The sequence below is a fragment of the Lolium rigidum genome, chromosome 5 (assembly GCF_022539505.1).
Source record: "Lolium rigidum isolate FL_2022 chromosome 5, APGP_CSIRO_Lrig_0.1, whole genome shotgun sequence".
Classification (NCBI taxonomy): Eukaryota; Viridiplantae; Streptophyta; class Magnoliopsida; order Poales; family Poaceae; genus Lolium; species Lolium rigidum.
In genome coordinates this window covers 104028414-104042999 of record NC_061512.1, presented here as the reverse complement: position 1 = coordinate 104042999, position 14586 = coordinate 104028414, and the positions used below count along the sequence as shown (strand labels likewise).

The window sequence follows — 14586 nt, the reverse complement described above, 5'->3', positions numbered from 1 at the left end:
CTGCCATCATCCCGTGATCATCATCACCACCGTTGCTTACTGAGAAGATCGGGACACCCCATATCAACGAATCTATGACATTGGGTTCATTGACCCATATACCGTGAATGAGTATAGTCTCCACCGCCATGCCAAGGAAACGGATGATAACTTGGTATTGGCGTTAAGGAGACAAGAAACCAAAAGGAAAATACTATTTCCTTACAACTTCCTGTCTTGTACACATTAAATCTATTTTGCTTACTCGATGTTAAGTGTAATTGATGAGTTATGTGTGCGCGCAGGTTTCACTTTATTCTGCTAATCATTGAACCTAACCGAGGACTAGTACAAGTCATGGACTCGAAACATAAATCCCTTCAGGCGTGGGGGGGGACATGAATGATATGGTCCAGAGGTAATTTTAATCATTATGGCACTATATCGGTAACTTTCATTTTTTTCCTGATATCAAGTAATTCATAACTCTTTTATTCATTTTCTTTGCCGGGCAGAGTTTAGAAACGGTTCACCAAGAAGGCTCTAGGTGAGTGGAAAAAGGAGCTTCAATTTAAGCAAATACCCGTAAGTACTACTAGCTAGGTCCCCGCATCTCTTTGATTCTAGTTTCAATACCATTATCATCTTTAAATATTATTTTGATTGAACTATGTTTTCGTAAAGTGCTTGACGCAAAAAGACGGAAATAATTTATGTGGATTCTAGGTTTGCGAGTTTATTCGCCAGACGACCTGCGAGACGGGGAGAATTTTAGTAAAACTTCGAGTACGTAAACAATATTCATAATTTTATTTTATCACCATCAATTGTGTTGTGTTTCATTCATATATATATTGACCCCTTCTTTAAATTAGATCGAACGGTTGCGGGGCGGTCTTCTAGCAACCGAGCGTGTACGAGCAATTCAAGAAGAATTGTGGGATTCTTACTTGACGAGGTCATAGAACCAACCGAAGAATTCCATCAGCAAATCGATTTTAGACATTAGGGATCGTAATATAAATTATATTGTATATATGCATGAACATGTACCATTATGTAATATGTTTGACCAAGCATGATAAAAGAGGTCACTTCGATCTCTATATTTATAACGATGTTGTGTTAATGGATTCACAAGACTCTGCCGCGGCAGGTGTTTTAGGGCATTTTCCTGCCCCAAAACGCTGCGGTGCTAAAGGGGGACCTTTAGTTTCGATTGCGTTGCACCGGCTGGACAACTGGTGCAAAAACCCTGACGAATCAGTGCTAATGCCCCGTTTTCTACTAGTGTGCTTGACCGACGTTACTATATGTTTACGTACGACCTGGTAGCGGTCATTGATCATTTTCATGTTCCACCTGGTGGATTGTGACATGGTAAAGAAGTACTGTAGTATATATCAAACAACACACAAAGCTTTTGCATGATCAAAAATCATCAATATTAACTATCGGTTCACTCGTGTATGAATCAATTTTAGCATACTTAGTTTTTAAATTACAAAAAATTGATTTACAAAAATGCCCAAGTATGAGTATTATTCTGCAAGTACCATGCAGTGCATAAAAAAATTTGAAGGGTTTGTAGGATTCCACCTAAGGCTGATTAATTACCATAGATATATTCAATTTACGTTTTTGTGATAGCCTACCAGTAGACACTTTGTTTAAGATTGCACTGATGACTGCATGCATCCATGGATTTGCGTGCAAGTATATGTAACCACTACTAGAAAAATATTATGGCCTGGTCAGTGATGGAAAAGTCAGTGATCTTTCATGACGATTATGAGAATATATATTTACCTGGTGGTTGTGTTTAGGTGCACAATTAAGCAAGATTATCATAAGTTCTGATCCGTGACATGTATGCCATGGTTTATTAAGCCGACACATAATTTAAAAAAGGAGTATGATCTTAAATTTAATTAATAAAATATAAATTATATGTCATAAAAATTATAGCGTTGGAAACATTTTTTTGTTGACCGAGTTTATGGTTAGCATTTTTATTAGACTATATGTCACCTAATAAACAGATACGGAGTATAGCACTAAATGATCGAGGGCGCCCAACCCGCGGGGCTCTGTCACGCTGCGCTATATAGAGGTGGGGGCTGGTGGCACACAACACGAGGTTTGTTGCGTGCCGCACACCCCACCGACACACCCTACCGATCTAGGGCTTGCGGGAAGCACCGCCACCACCACCTCGCCCACTCCCTACCGTCGCCGCCGCCCTTCACCATGGCCGCTCGACGGGATCTTCGAGCCAAGGAAAAGGTACCCCTTCCCCTCTCTCAAATAGATTCATTATATAGATTATACTACCGATTATATCTAGCCTAGTTGATCCTATAGTTTTAACAACAGTATGATCATTTGTATGATAACTAGGATCCTCTTGTCGAGCAAAATCTGTGATGCACTCTTGCGCAACATCTGTATTTTTTTTTTACTTATAGTAAAACTATTTATCTATTGGATCTATATGCTAAACTATTTATATAAGTAATTTTATTACTAGATCATTTAGAAACATGGTTGATTTTTTATTAAAAAAAAGGCTGAAAAAACTAGCCAGATCCAGGGGCGCCGCCCTGAAAACAGGAAACCCTCATCGGCAACGCCAATTCGGTCTGGACTCCAGCAATTGTTTTTCACCGGCTACTCGCCTCTCCTGCAGGCAGGGGACGGCGACTGCCGTTGCACGCCATGGACAGCCTCTCCCTCTCAAGCGGCCATGGACGAAACCCCAACCCAGACCAGGTAATCAAGATCACCCCGAAAACATGAACTGACTCCAGCAAATCACAGGATGCACACGCGATAGTTCCATTCATAAGCAAATCACAAGATCAACAAGGTAGGTAGATACAGATAGGTCTCGATCACTACAGGCGAATGCCAAATAGGTTTTGCATCACAGGAGAAAACATAGTCACATACAGATCATCAGGTCTGGCCACGATGAACAAGAACACGGGACAGGTGCAAGCGAGCGATAACTAGGATACATGATTGCACCGTTCCCATATGATAGTACTACTAGGACAACACCACAACACAAGCAATCTGATGCTGCTGGTGGCTGCCGGCTATCAGAGGAAGGTCCAGTTGACGAACATGAAGGCGAGGCAGTGCGGGGCGCCAGAGACGTCATCGCTCAGCACCTTCCACGCCACAGCCTGATCATAGGACGCCTGCCGCCCCATGCTGGACTTGCACACGCCACCCGGCAGGTACGCGAAACCCTGGAATCACGCATATACAGGAATTTCGATCAGTCGGCTGAACTAGGAGATCCATGGCCTTAGGTTCAGTCACTGCTGCTGGTTTAGGTTAGCTAGTTACCTGCTGCATGACCTTGGCAAACTCCGAGCACAGCGCTTTGCGGCCCTCCTCGTCCAGGATCGCCTCCAGCGAGATGTCTTGCAGGTTCACCAGCGTCGTTTCCAGCATGTCCAGGGCCGCATTGTTGCCAAAGGTGAACATGGGAGCAGGCTGCCAATAGCACAAGTTACCCTTGTTAGGTAGTGGTTTCAGGACAGGCTTTATTTTACAGCAGCACAGCCAGTTAATTTGGTGAAACAAGACAGTGAAATGAGCAGCACACTAACTGACCTTCAGAGAACAGCAGAGTATGGCGTCGCTGTGGTTCCACAACAGCTTCAGGGGAGAGTCTGCTTCTTCAGTGTCCGACCAGCGGATCTCTTCTCCAGTGTGAGCCCTGGAAGGTTTTGACAATGTTAACAGCTTCAGAAATAATTACTCATGGGCAACTCAGCATACATGATTTTGGGATAGGCAATGTGCCGAGTTGTGTAGAGGGGTTTTTCTGACCTGTAGCTCCTGCCAATCCAGCTTGCAAGTGTAATCGCCTCGGGAGAGCCAGGAGGGTGCTTCATTTGGATCTGTGTGCCGAGGCGAGATGGAGCTATCGCCATGGCCACCCTCTGCACCGATGCCATCACGGCCCTCACGTACTGCCTGGCCATCGCCGCCACATTCTCACGGAGGTGGTTCTCGAATGAGAACTGGAAGGCAATGGTCAGGACCGATCTCGTGTTGGCGGCGTCACTTGAACAACGCAGAGCTCCAGCTGACCCAACCTCTAGGGAAGAGGCGAGATCAAGTGTGCGTGTGGCAGATGGCATGTCCTGCAGTTGAATGCATAATGAACCAGTTAGCGTGGCAACAAAAAACAACACCAAAACTTAGGCTATATAGCTGCGTTGATCATATAAGCGCTAACCGTCTTCGTGTCCAATGGTATCACGCGGAAGCCTGAGGGTAGCAGAGGTGCGTCATCAGCAAAAGATTCATCAATAGGTGCAAAAACGAGCTGTGCGCAGGCGCCTGAAGCATTCTCATCAACCCCGCTGCATAGCTGCAGTAGCAAATCATGTCAGCCCATCAGGATACCACAAGCATAAAACGGGCAACCTAAAGATATAAACCAGAAAACACCGTACCTGAAGAAGGTACATATCTCGCGCAAGAAGCATCTCATCATGGCTGAAACCATGTCCTTCCAGCCTAAGGACCTCAAGGAACTACAAATTTAAAAAATTATAAGATTGATGCACTGACAATGGCGATTCATCATGATGAGAGAACTGAAGGTTAAGCATTAACTACCTCTTCATGCTCCAAGGTGTGGGCAAGGGGCAGTATAACTGGAGTTCCCATGAACCCACCAGCCCTTAAACCAGGAACTGCGTACGGGCCTGCCCTCAAAGAAGCAGCTGAATAAGCGTCAACACCAGGATCAGCCCATTCTGAACGATGCTCCCTCAGAAATCGCACAAGTAAAGCAGGCGGGACATCCTGCATTATCAAAAAGTACACTTGGTTAACTTTTTCATGACAGGAAAATTAATTTTGGTGATGTGGAACAAACACAAAGACTATTTAGTATAGGAACAACAAACGAAACAAGACTAAATATACACCTGCAGAAGCATTGATGCCTTTGCACACAGGATGCCACCCCCGATAGCAGAAAAGAGCGGGGAGGGGCTGAGATGGGATCCAACAAGCTTGTTTGGGGACGAGTTTACTGTGATGGTAATATCCTCAGCACCATCACTGCTCAACAAGGACCACCCATCATCCGGAAATCCATTTAAAGCATCATTGAAGCCTCTGCAAAGTAGTGACTCGAGTTTAGAGGTGTGGTACACATGCATGCAATATCATAAGATGGGCGGCAAATGGCTTATAAGACCACAGGAACATTCAAATGATACAAACCTGCTGAGTCTTTGGCTGAAGGTTCTGAGAACTGCAGGCTGCCGGCCAGCTCCATACGGAATTTCACCACTTGATTCATGAGCGATTTGCCTGATGTGTCGCAGTGCCTGTACACAAAGAACAATCACGTGTCATGCATCAATCAAATTACAGATTCAGTGTCACTACAGATGGCCAATAAATTATTATCAGCAATGTAATGGAAGGGCATATATACCGCAATAGTCATCTTCTGCGCAAGGATCTTGGGAGACTCGTAGAGCGGTCGAAGGACCTCAGGCACACTCCAGGCCTACAGAATACACATAATTTATAAGATGCATGTCTACCAAAAGTATTCAAGTGATAGCCAATCCTATGAAAACCTTTTGCTACTTACATCCAAATCAACATGATCCACAATGTGGATCATGGAGCCACCTCCCTCGCATGGTCGAATCAGAAAACCACTAGGGAGCACCTCAGCTCTGATAAAATTTGGAGTAGTAGGCCCAGATGGACCGCCTGTGGACTGAGTCAGTGACCTCTCACAGATCTGCAGAACAAGAACAGCATCACAATATGAGCAACACTGCATGGTACTTCCTGTGGAACAGATAGGTACAATTTATTACAGAATCATTACACTACATTACTACAGTGGTAAGTCACAATAACACTGTTCGTCCAAACAGATTGAGCCCAATCAGAACATGACAAAGACCAGCAACAAACAACGATGACATGAGTGTAGTATTACAGCCGGTAAGTAAAGATCAAATTAATACCACAAGACTGCCATCTTCCAGGCCGCTGGTGTAGCGGAGTGTCCAGAAGTCGCGTGGTGCCGCCAGAGTTGTCGGCGCGTAAGTCTAAGGAATTAAAATGAGAATGATCATCATCAACACCAATAGATGAACTAGTACAGAAACAAGAACATGAAACCTGCAGCTCATTGGTGAGCAAACACACACCTGCATGTAGATTAGCTCGATAGTTCCACCATTACCCGTGGGGAAAACATGGAGGATTTCAACGCAACGACAGTCGCGATACCAAGATGGACGATCCTTGAGGATCTCCGCAACCTTTGTGGGCTCAAGGCTCACAAGACCGCAAGCTCGGGCTGCTACGCCAATACAATTGTGCGAAACAGCGATGATTCCAATGGAATCCGGACCAGGCTGCAATCAAGTGCCAGTTCAGGGTGGTTAGAACCAGCAAGCTAGAAAAAATCAACTCATTGTGCAGTACTGCTATCTTGGACAATGATTTTATGTATTACCTTCATCCCAACCATTTGCACCCATTCGACAGCAGTCCCTGTCGCCTTGGACAGGAACTCTGCCATGGTTTCCTCAGCGATAGCAAGGAGACTGCACGAAGAAATACAACATCTCAGCAAACTTGCACAGATCAAACATATGTTACCAGAAAAAGGAGACTGGGCATTGCACTTACCCAGCTGGGTTGTTCGCATCCCTTTGCGGACGCGGCACAATGGCGTTTTGCTGCTGATGGTGCTGACCACTCGTCACCACGGAGTCGCAGCTCGTGTCCGTGGTGGCCGCCGAAGCCTGAAGAAAATTGTAAGATGTTACCAAAAGAACAACAATATGGCAATACATTGAATCGACAGAGTCTACAACACAACATGAACCCATCTACAGTGGACGGGTCCACCATATGGCATCTATAAGCAGGGTAGGGAGCTCACATTGTGGATATGAGTCTTGAGACTCTTGGTCGCCGCCTCCTTCTCGAAGATGAGGCGCGACAACTGCTTCTGCAGCCGGTCATTCTCCTCCATCAGCAGCTTGTTCATCGCAGTCAGCTTCCGGTTCACCGTCTGCATGCGGGAGGACTCCTTGCGCTGCTTCTCCCGGCACCTACCAATCACAAGAAAAAGGCACACACACTTCAGCACTTCAGTCAGTGGCATGCGCACCTAGATACTAAACTACTGAAATGATAGTAGTGGCCTCTAGCTGACACGGTAGTAGTATTATTTCTTGTTATCAGGCAGAGGCAAAATCAGCAATATTCCTTGAGGTAATGGCATAAAAGGGGGGCCTGATCAAATCAAAAACAGGGCAAAAAAAGCCCTTTGCAAAAGAGACAAATGGCTAATACTACTATGCAAATGGAACAGATACATGTGAATCATTGCCTAACTGAAAGTGATGTGTATGCCTGAATCTGTGAAAGTGCAGACTAGATTTCAACACATTGCACTGTGCAAAAGATTCCTGGATCATATTATTTCCCCTTTATGGGTACAGTATGCTAGCAAACCACCAGGAAGAGCTGTTCTTCCACAGAGTTACTAACAGCAGTAGAGAAACGCTGCATTACTTTGTACTATGAATCTACCGAAGATTGACAAAGAAAGCAAATAAAGTAACCTTGGAAATGAAACTAAAATAGGACAGTAAACAAGAACGACAGAACAAGACAGTGGGGAAAAGACAGGCCTTGGTATGGAATGGCAAGCTTGCACAGGAAACAAAGAAATCAGCAAGGGAATATTTGTTGGAGAAAAGTATATTTAAATAAAGTCCAGATTTGGGAGTTGCACTTGGCCCAAATTTTCCCATATAAATACCATAAAAGACTTCTGATGTTGGTGTGCAAGTACATCCAGGTTGTTTTGACCGCAAAATCCACAGATGTCAAAGAACAGTGAGAGATGCAGAGCCCCAAATCAGCGTGCAAAGTTTGTAAAAATCATGGTGCAATACTAGAATGAAGCAAGCTCAAATCAAGAACAGATTCAAGCAGAACAGGCAAAGGCCCTTCCTCCTTTGGAGTGAGCCACATTTGCAGAGTATTTTTTTTCTCTTTTCTTCAGAGTTTTACAAGAAACTGTGGAAACACTACCAAAAGAATCTCTTACGTAGACTGGAAACCGCACAAAGCTTTGGCTCCTTCCCGCAAGATTAATAACACAGGAAATCATGTGGCATTACCGAAAACCAACTCGGAAGAAAATTCCCCAAGAACATGCACATAAATGTAGTAATCTCCGCAAAAGCAGCGGGAAAGACGGCTGCTTGCCCCCTACATTCCCCGCAACAAAGGAGACCTGAGCAGATCGGAGAGACTGGGAGAGAGGGCTCAGAGAGAGAGCGAGAGGGACCTGCGGTTCTGGAACCAAACTTTGATCTGCTTGGGCTCGATGTTGGAGAGGATGGGGCAGTCCCTGATGATCTGCTGGCGGCGGAGGGAGGTGGGCTTGGGGCAGTCGTTGTAGACGCGCTCCAGCGCCTCCACCTGCTCGGGGGTGTAGCGCACGTACTTGCCCGTGTCCACCTGCGGCGCCGCCGCCCCACAACCCGGCGAGAGCCTCGCCATCCCGGCGCCGCTGTCGGTCGCTGCTGCTGGTAGGAAACGAAGGCGAGGAGGAGGAGGAGGGGAAGGAGGCCAAGGACGCTGGCGCGTCATGGCCTGCGAGCTCCGGTGGCCATGGCGTGCGTCTGCTTTGCGGTTCTTGGGGAGAGTGGTTGGTGTTGGAAGAGGAGAGCACGCCGCCTGGGCTGGTTTTAATACTGCAGTCTCAGTAGCACAGCTACGAGTGACGCTCTCTCTCTCTCTCTCTACAGACACACACTCTGTCTCGTTTTGAGACGTCTCTCTCTGCTCACTTTTGCCAAGAGTTTTTAACATTTGAATTGAATGTGACATCTCCTTTTCTGATTTTCTCTTTTTTATATTTTTCAGAATGCCTCTTAAATCGATGTTCTTGCAAAGAATGAGTATCACATTATTATGTAAGTAATAGGTATCTCTAAAATTGAAGTTTGAAATCAGGGCTCCAAACAGTGAACAAAACAGAGAGGTTTCGGTCTGGTTCAGTGGATAAGCAGAGACACCTTTAAACATTGCAAAGTTCCAGTGTCACACAAGGATTCTCTAGGAATGACTACCCGCAAAAAAGATTCTTTAGGCATGCATGGGGCAGGAGGCAGTAGTTTTTTTGGGTGGCATGAACTTTTTAGAAACCCGTGTGAATGTTTGTATTCTACCTCCAAGTTTCTATTCTTTCCAAGAGTGTAGCTTTTCACATTACTCTTTAACTGCTATTGGTCTGAATATAAAAGAAATAAACACAACGGTGGAGCTGCCTCGCTATTTCAAATTTACTCGGCCCGATACAGTCCAAGCAGTCTACATGCGATTTTGATTTCTTTTTGTGGAACAACTTTTCAGTTCTCAAAATTGACAGAGCAAATTAGCAAAGGTCTATCATACAAAAACCATAATGAAATTTGTTAAGTTTCAGTTACAAGAATTTCGGCAGTGATTTTTTTTTTCTTGAGGAGTAGAATTTTGGCAGTGATAGAATGAAGGAAGTGGGTCAGTGAGTGAGCCCATGAAAAGAAATGATGCAGTCTGGCCTTTCCGCCCAAGAAAAAAGCCTTTTGTGCTCCTTTATTAATACTGTTCCTCCTGCAAATCCAAACAGTCAAAGCTACTGCGCCATTGGTGCAGACCATCTCTGATCTTCTGCGGTCACCACCCAGTAGGCATCAGCTGCAGAGGTGAGGGAGGCTGCACAGAAGATCCTTGGTGTAGGTTCGGCCCTGGGTGGCGCTAGGCCCGTGCACTGGAAACAGGGGGAGTGTGGCCAGGGCCGCTCGTGTTGACCGGTCTGCGGCCGTACGATGGGGCCTAGGCCAGTTGATCTGGACGGCTAGGATTCGGCCGCGTTACCGAGGGCAGTTTGCCCATTCGTGGTAGTACGTGACGTGGGTCTTGCTGGTGGTAATCGCCCTTCGTTTCCTCCCGTTTCTTTTCCAGCGTTTCTTTTTTGTATCGAAAGCATACTTTCTGACTGCCATGTCTAATTTTTCGACACATGTCCGATTTAGAGCAGGTAAACGAATTGAAAAGCGCTTATCTCCCGAAAACAACGTCCGAAAGTACCTTGATATCTACAGATACATAGAGCCTTTGTAGCTAGTTTTAAAAGTACGAATGTAGAATCACGGTGGGGCTATTTGATGAAGTTTTTGTTGTCTCTTGCTACCTTTATTTAGATGTATCCAAAGCAAAGTGAAATAAGTGTAATTGATTGAATTGCGAATAGAGAGACTTGAGCAAAGTAGAAACAGGCAACATGAGCAATGTAAAGTACCCGAAACTCAATAGGTGTAGAACGAGTTCTCGGTAAGTTGTGGATTCACCACTAGCATAATTACTATTTAAGAGCATCTCTAGCAGAGCCCGTAAAACGCGAACTGGAAATTCGGAGTTCAGTTCACCGAAGTCGTGTTTACGGAAAAATGATGTTCTGCGCAGCGGCTTCCAAACCCGTAAAGGCGGGATTTTTCATAGAATTCATATGCAAGACATACAACAATCGATCATAACTAATCAAATAACCATCCAAATTATTACAACACATAAACAATAGTCTGAATCAAATTATTACAACAGTTTTAGGAAAATTGAACAAATGAAAAATGTCTCAACCAAATTACAACAATTTTCGGAAAATTGGACAAATGAACAAATGTCTCAACAATGATACATGTGACAAATAAATGAATGAAATGGTAGGATCAAAGGCGACGGCCATGTCGCTGCCAATGGTGCATTTTCAGATCATAAACGAGCTGGGCATGGTAATGGCATTCTCAATCTGACGGTGAGTTTCAAGGAAAGCTTCAAAGCGATCCGGATTGCGTTGGGGTTCCACTTGGGTGCCAACGTTGTTATAGAAGCAGGGCAAGCTCAACTCTCTTTCATCCTCGATGATCATGTTGTGAAGAATCACACAACATGTCATGATGTTGACAAGGGTTTTTTGTCCCAAAATCGGGTTGGGCCACGAACAATGGAAAACCTTGGTTGCAAAACACCGAAAGCTCTCTCAATATCCTTGTGAGCTGCTTCTTGAGATTTGGCAAATTCAGCTTCTATTCTATCTTGGGGATCCTTCACAGACTTAACAAAAGTTGCCCAATTCAGATAGATGACATCGGCTAGGTAATATCCCATTGTGTACTCATTGTTCATGACCTTGTAGTTGCAAGTGGATGCTTCCCCATTTGCTAATTTGGCAAACAAAGGAGATCTTTGCAGCACGTTGATGTCATTGAGTGTTTCCGGCAAACCAAAAAAACAATGCCAAATCCACAATTCTTGGGATGCAAAGGCCTCAAGTACAATGGTTGCATCTTTGCTCTTGCCACAGTACTGTCCATGCCATGTCTTGGGATAATTCTTTCATGTCCAATGCATACAATCAAGACTACCAAGCATGCCCGGCCAACCTCTTTTCTCATGTATCTCCATCAATTTTTTGGTCTCATCCTCATTGGGAGCTCGGAGATAGGTTGGCCCAAACAACATGATAATCATACGAGAAAACCTACGCACCGACTCCGATGTAGTATCTTCGCCAATTGGAAGATACTCGTCGTCGTAATCCCCAGGGATGCCATACGCAATCACCCTCATGGCAGCAGAGACTTTTTGGAACGGGCTGAAACCCATCACGCCGGCGACATTTATATGTTGCTTGAAGCAATTCAAATTGGCTTCGTAGGCCTTGACGATTTTGATGAACAAACTACGCCGCATGCGATACCTCCTACGGAATAGATGGGGCGGATAGGTAGGTACCTCGAAGTAGTCCTCCATCAACTGCTCGTGGCCAAGGAGGCGATTCCGCAGGATGTGGTTCCGGCCCATCACCAACCCGCGCCTCCGATTCAGCAGCTTTGCGCGGTCCTCCAGCTCCTTGACGGAGAGGAGGGGCATGGTGGCCTCCATCTCGTCGCCCTGGTGCAGCTCGTCGAGGTCGGAATCGTCCGAGCTCGACGAATCCGACAGATCGACATCGATGAACTCGTCGCCCAAGCTCATCCTCGATTCGGACAGCGCGACGGCAGCGGGGGCGGCACCCGGAGTTGGGCGAGGAACAGCGGGCGGGGTGCGGGGCGACCTACGCTAGCTCCGGGATGCGGTGCTCGGGCGAATCGGGCGGTGCGGCAGCGGAGTGTGGTGGCGGCGCTGGGTGGGAGAGAGCGAGCAGTTGCGTCAGCTGAAATTTCAGCGCGCCCTAGATATGGATCAAGCGTTCGGTTCGCTCGAGCGACCCCTACAAATATAGGCCGACTTAGGTTTTCAGTCTGGGCCCGAATTTTTTTTTTGGTTTTGGCCCTTTTACGGTAATTGGTCGGCGCTATTTTTCAGCCTGAACCCTAAACTGGCGGTTATTTTTCGGTTTTGCCCCATTTACGGGCTCCGCTAGAGATGATCTAGTCATAATATTATGAAACTTTTGCACTATGTATCCGTGGATGGATCCCACATAAATGTGCACTTAGTATTACTGACACGCTTCATAACCACCACTAGTCTCCAGAGATATTTGGAGTCCTAAGGGCATGTACAACACAGGCGCTTCGACGTGGGCGCTAGGATTAGAAACCAGCCAGATCGGCAGTGGTGGCATCAAATCCTAGCGTCTGGTCTGGCAGCGACGCGAAACTTTGAGGCGGACGCTTAGCGTTTTTTATTCACGACCAAGAGAAGTGGCCCCGGAAGGGATACCATTTTAGCATCTCAACTAAGCGCTCTGCGTTGCAAGAACAGGCTCCAATTTGCGTTATCATCTTAATCCTTTTATTTTCTGTACTTAAGAGCCCAAACAAGCGCTCCCCATTGTACATGTCCTAAGTAATTAAGGCTTGCTCTATTGTTGTGCACATTAACTCCTAAATCTCGCTTCCCCTTGTTAATACATAGTAGGTGGAGGCGACGGATGTTGTCACATAGTTTTTTTTTTTTGCGAAAGGGATGTTGTCACATAGTTAATGTCTACGTTTCCTCCAACTACATACAACAATGATTTTCTCTAGTGTCCTAAAGGCAAATATTACTTGGTGCATGACACACAATATCATTGGAGAACACCACTACACACATATTGCAAAAGAAGACAACATAAATCTTTATTTCAACTCATGATATTGCTAGGGTATCTCCATCTCCCAAGAACAGAAGGGACTACTCACACAAGGAGGCTAATAATATCTATACAAGGTCCAAAAATGGAGATGGATCTTTTTGTGCTTACAAATTAGACTTGTCAAAGGCGTATGACAGGGTTGACTGGGAATTCTTGGAAGGTGCTCTAATCAAGATGGGCATTGACAAGAAATGTTTAGGATGGATTATGTGCTGTGTGAAATCAGTCAAATACACTGTCAAAGTCAATGACAATATAACTGAAGTGTTCACCCCCAAGAGAGGTTTAAGGCAAGGAGACCCTCTGTCTTCTTACCTATTCCTCTTTGTTGCTGAAAGCCTCACCTTTGGTGATAAAAAATGCTACGCGGGAAAAGATTTACAAGACTTCGAGATATGCAGAAATTCGCCTAGCATCTCGCACCTCATGTTCGCCGATGACTGCCTCCTCTTCTTCCTTGCCAAGTTCGAGCAAGCAGCTGTGATAAAAGAGGCCCATACGGACTTCGAGATGGGCTCATGGCAGGTACTAAGTGCCAACAAATGCTCCATCCTATTCAGCGACAACTGCCTCGAACCAAAACAATAACTTGTGAGACAGATTCTGGAGGTGTCTCGTGAAAACTTCGAAGACAAATACATTGGCTACCCAATCCCTGAGGGACGCATGAACAAAGGGAAATTCCAACCTTCTAAGGAGAGACTCGCTAAAAAGATGAACAACTGGTCAGAAAAGCTTATGTCGATGGGAGCTAAGGATGAATTAATCAAGTCAGTTGCACAGGCCATTCCAACACATGTAATGAGCATTTTCAACGGTGGGGTGATACGTCTCAAACGTATCTATAATTTCTTATGTTCCATGCTACTTTTATGATGATACTCACATGTTTTATACACACTTTATGTCATTATTATGCATTTTCCGGCACTAACCTATTGACGAGATGCCGAAGAGCCGATTGTTGTTTTCTAGCTGTTTTTGGTTTCAGAAATCCTACAAAGGAAATATTCTCGGAATTGGACGAAATCAACGCCCAGGGTCTTATTTTTCCACGAAGCTTCCAGAAGACCGAAGGGGATACGAAGTGGGGCCACGAGGTGGCCAGACCATAAGGCGGCGCGGCCAGGGAGGGGCCCGTGCCGCCCTATGGTGTGGGCCCCTCGTCAGCCCTCCGACTCGCCCTTCCGCCTACTTATAGCCTTCGTCGCGAAAACCCCGATACCGAGAGCCACGATACGGAAAACCTTCCGGAGACGCCGCTGCCGCCAATCCCATCTCGGGGGATTCGAGAGATCGCCTCCGGCACCCTGCCGGAGAGGGGAATCATCTCCCGGAGGACTCTTCATCACCATGATCGCCTCTGGATTGATGTGTGAGTAGTTCAC

The 14586-nt window shown here is 45.7% G+C and overlaps 1 protein-coding gene across 1 annotated transcript; it reads right to left on the bottom strand.

Annotated features, from left to right (window-relative positions):
• Window positions 1-2849: 2849 nt before the first annotated feature.
• On the bottom strand, window positions 2850-8661 carry LOC124652986 (homeobox-leucine zipper protein HOX33-like). Its single transcript, XM_047192035.1, has 17 exons — window positions 8357-8661; window positions 6935-7106; window positions 6679-6794; window positions 6503-6593; window positions 6192-6401; window positions 6006-6089; window positions 5618-5773; window positions 5456-5530; window positions 5239-5345; window positions 4938-5130; window positions 4624-4812; window positions 4458-4538; window positions 4238-4372; window positions 3826-4142; window positions 3607-3712; window positions 3337-3486; window positions 2850-3236 (listed from the first exon to the last, which is right to left on the bottom strand). Exons 1-17 carry the CDS (start codon window positions 8659-8661, stop codon window positions 3084-3086), a joined length of 2640 nt encoding a protein of 879 aa, XP_047047991.1. The 3' UTR covers window positions 2850-3083.
• Window positions 8662-14586: the final 5925 nt, after the last annotated feature.

What these genes read in the sequence shown, in the direction of transcription:
- LOC124652986 (XM_047192035.1), bottom strand. Translation starts at nt 8,661, where the DNA reads ATGACGCGCCAGCGTCCTTGGCCTCCTTCCCCTCCTCCTCCTCCTCGC. An exon ending in TGGAAGATGGCAGTCTTGTG is followed by an intron (nt 5,774 to 6,005) that starts GTATTAATTTGA and finishes CTTGTTCTGCAG; the next exon opens with ATCTGTGAGAGGTCACTGAC. An exon ending in TACCATTGGACACGAAGACG is followed by an intron (nt 4,143 to 4,237) that starts GTTAGCGCTTAT and finishes ATTCAACTGCAG; the next exon opens with GACATGCCATCTGCCACACG.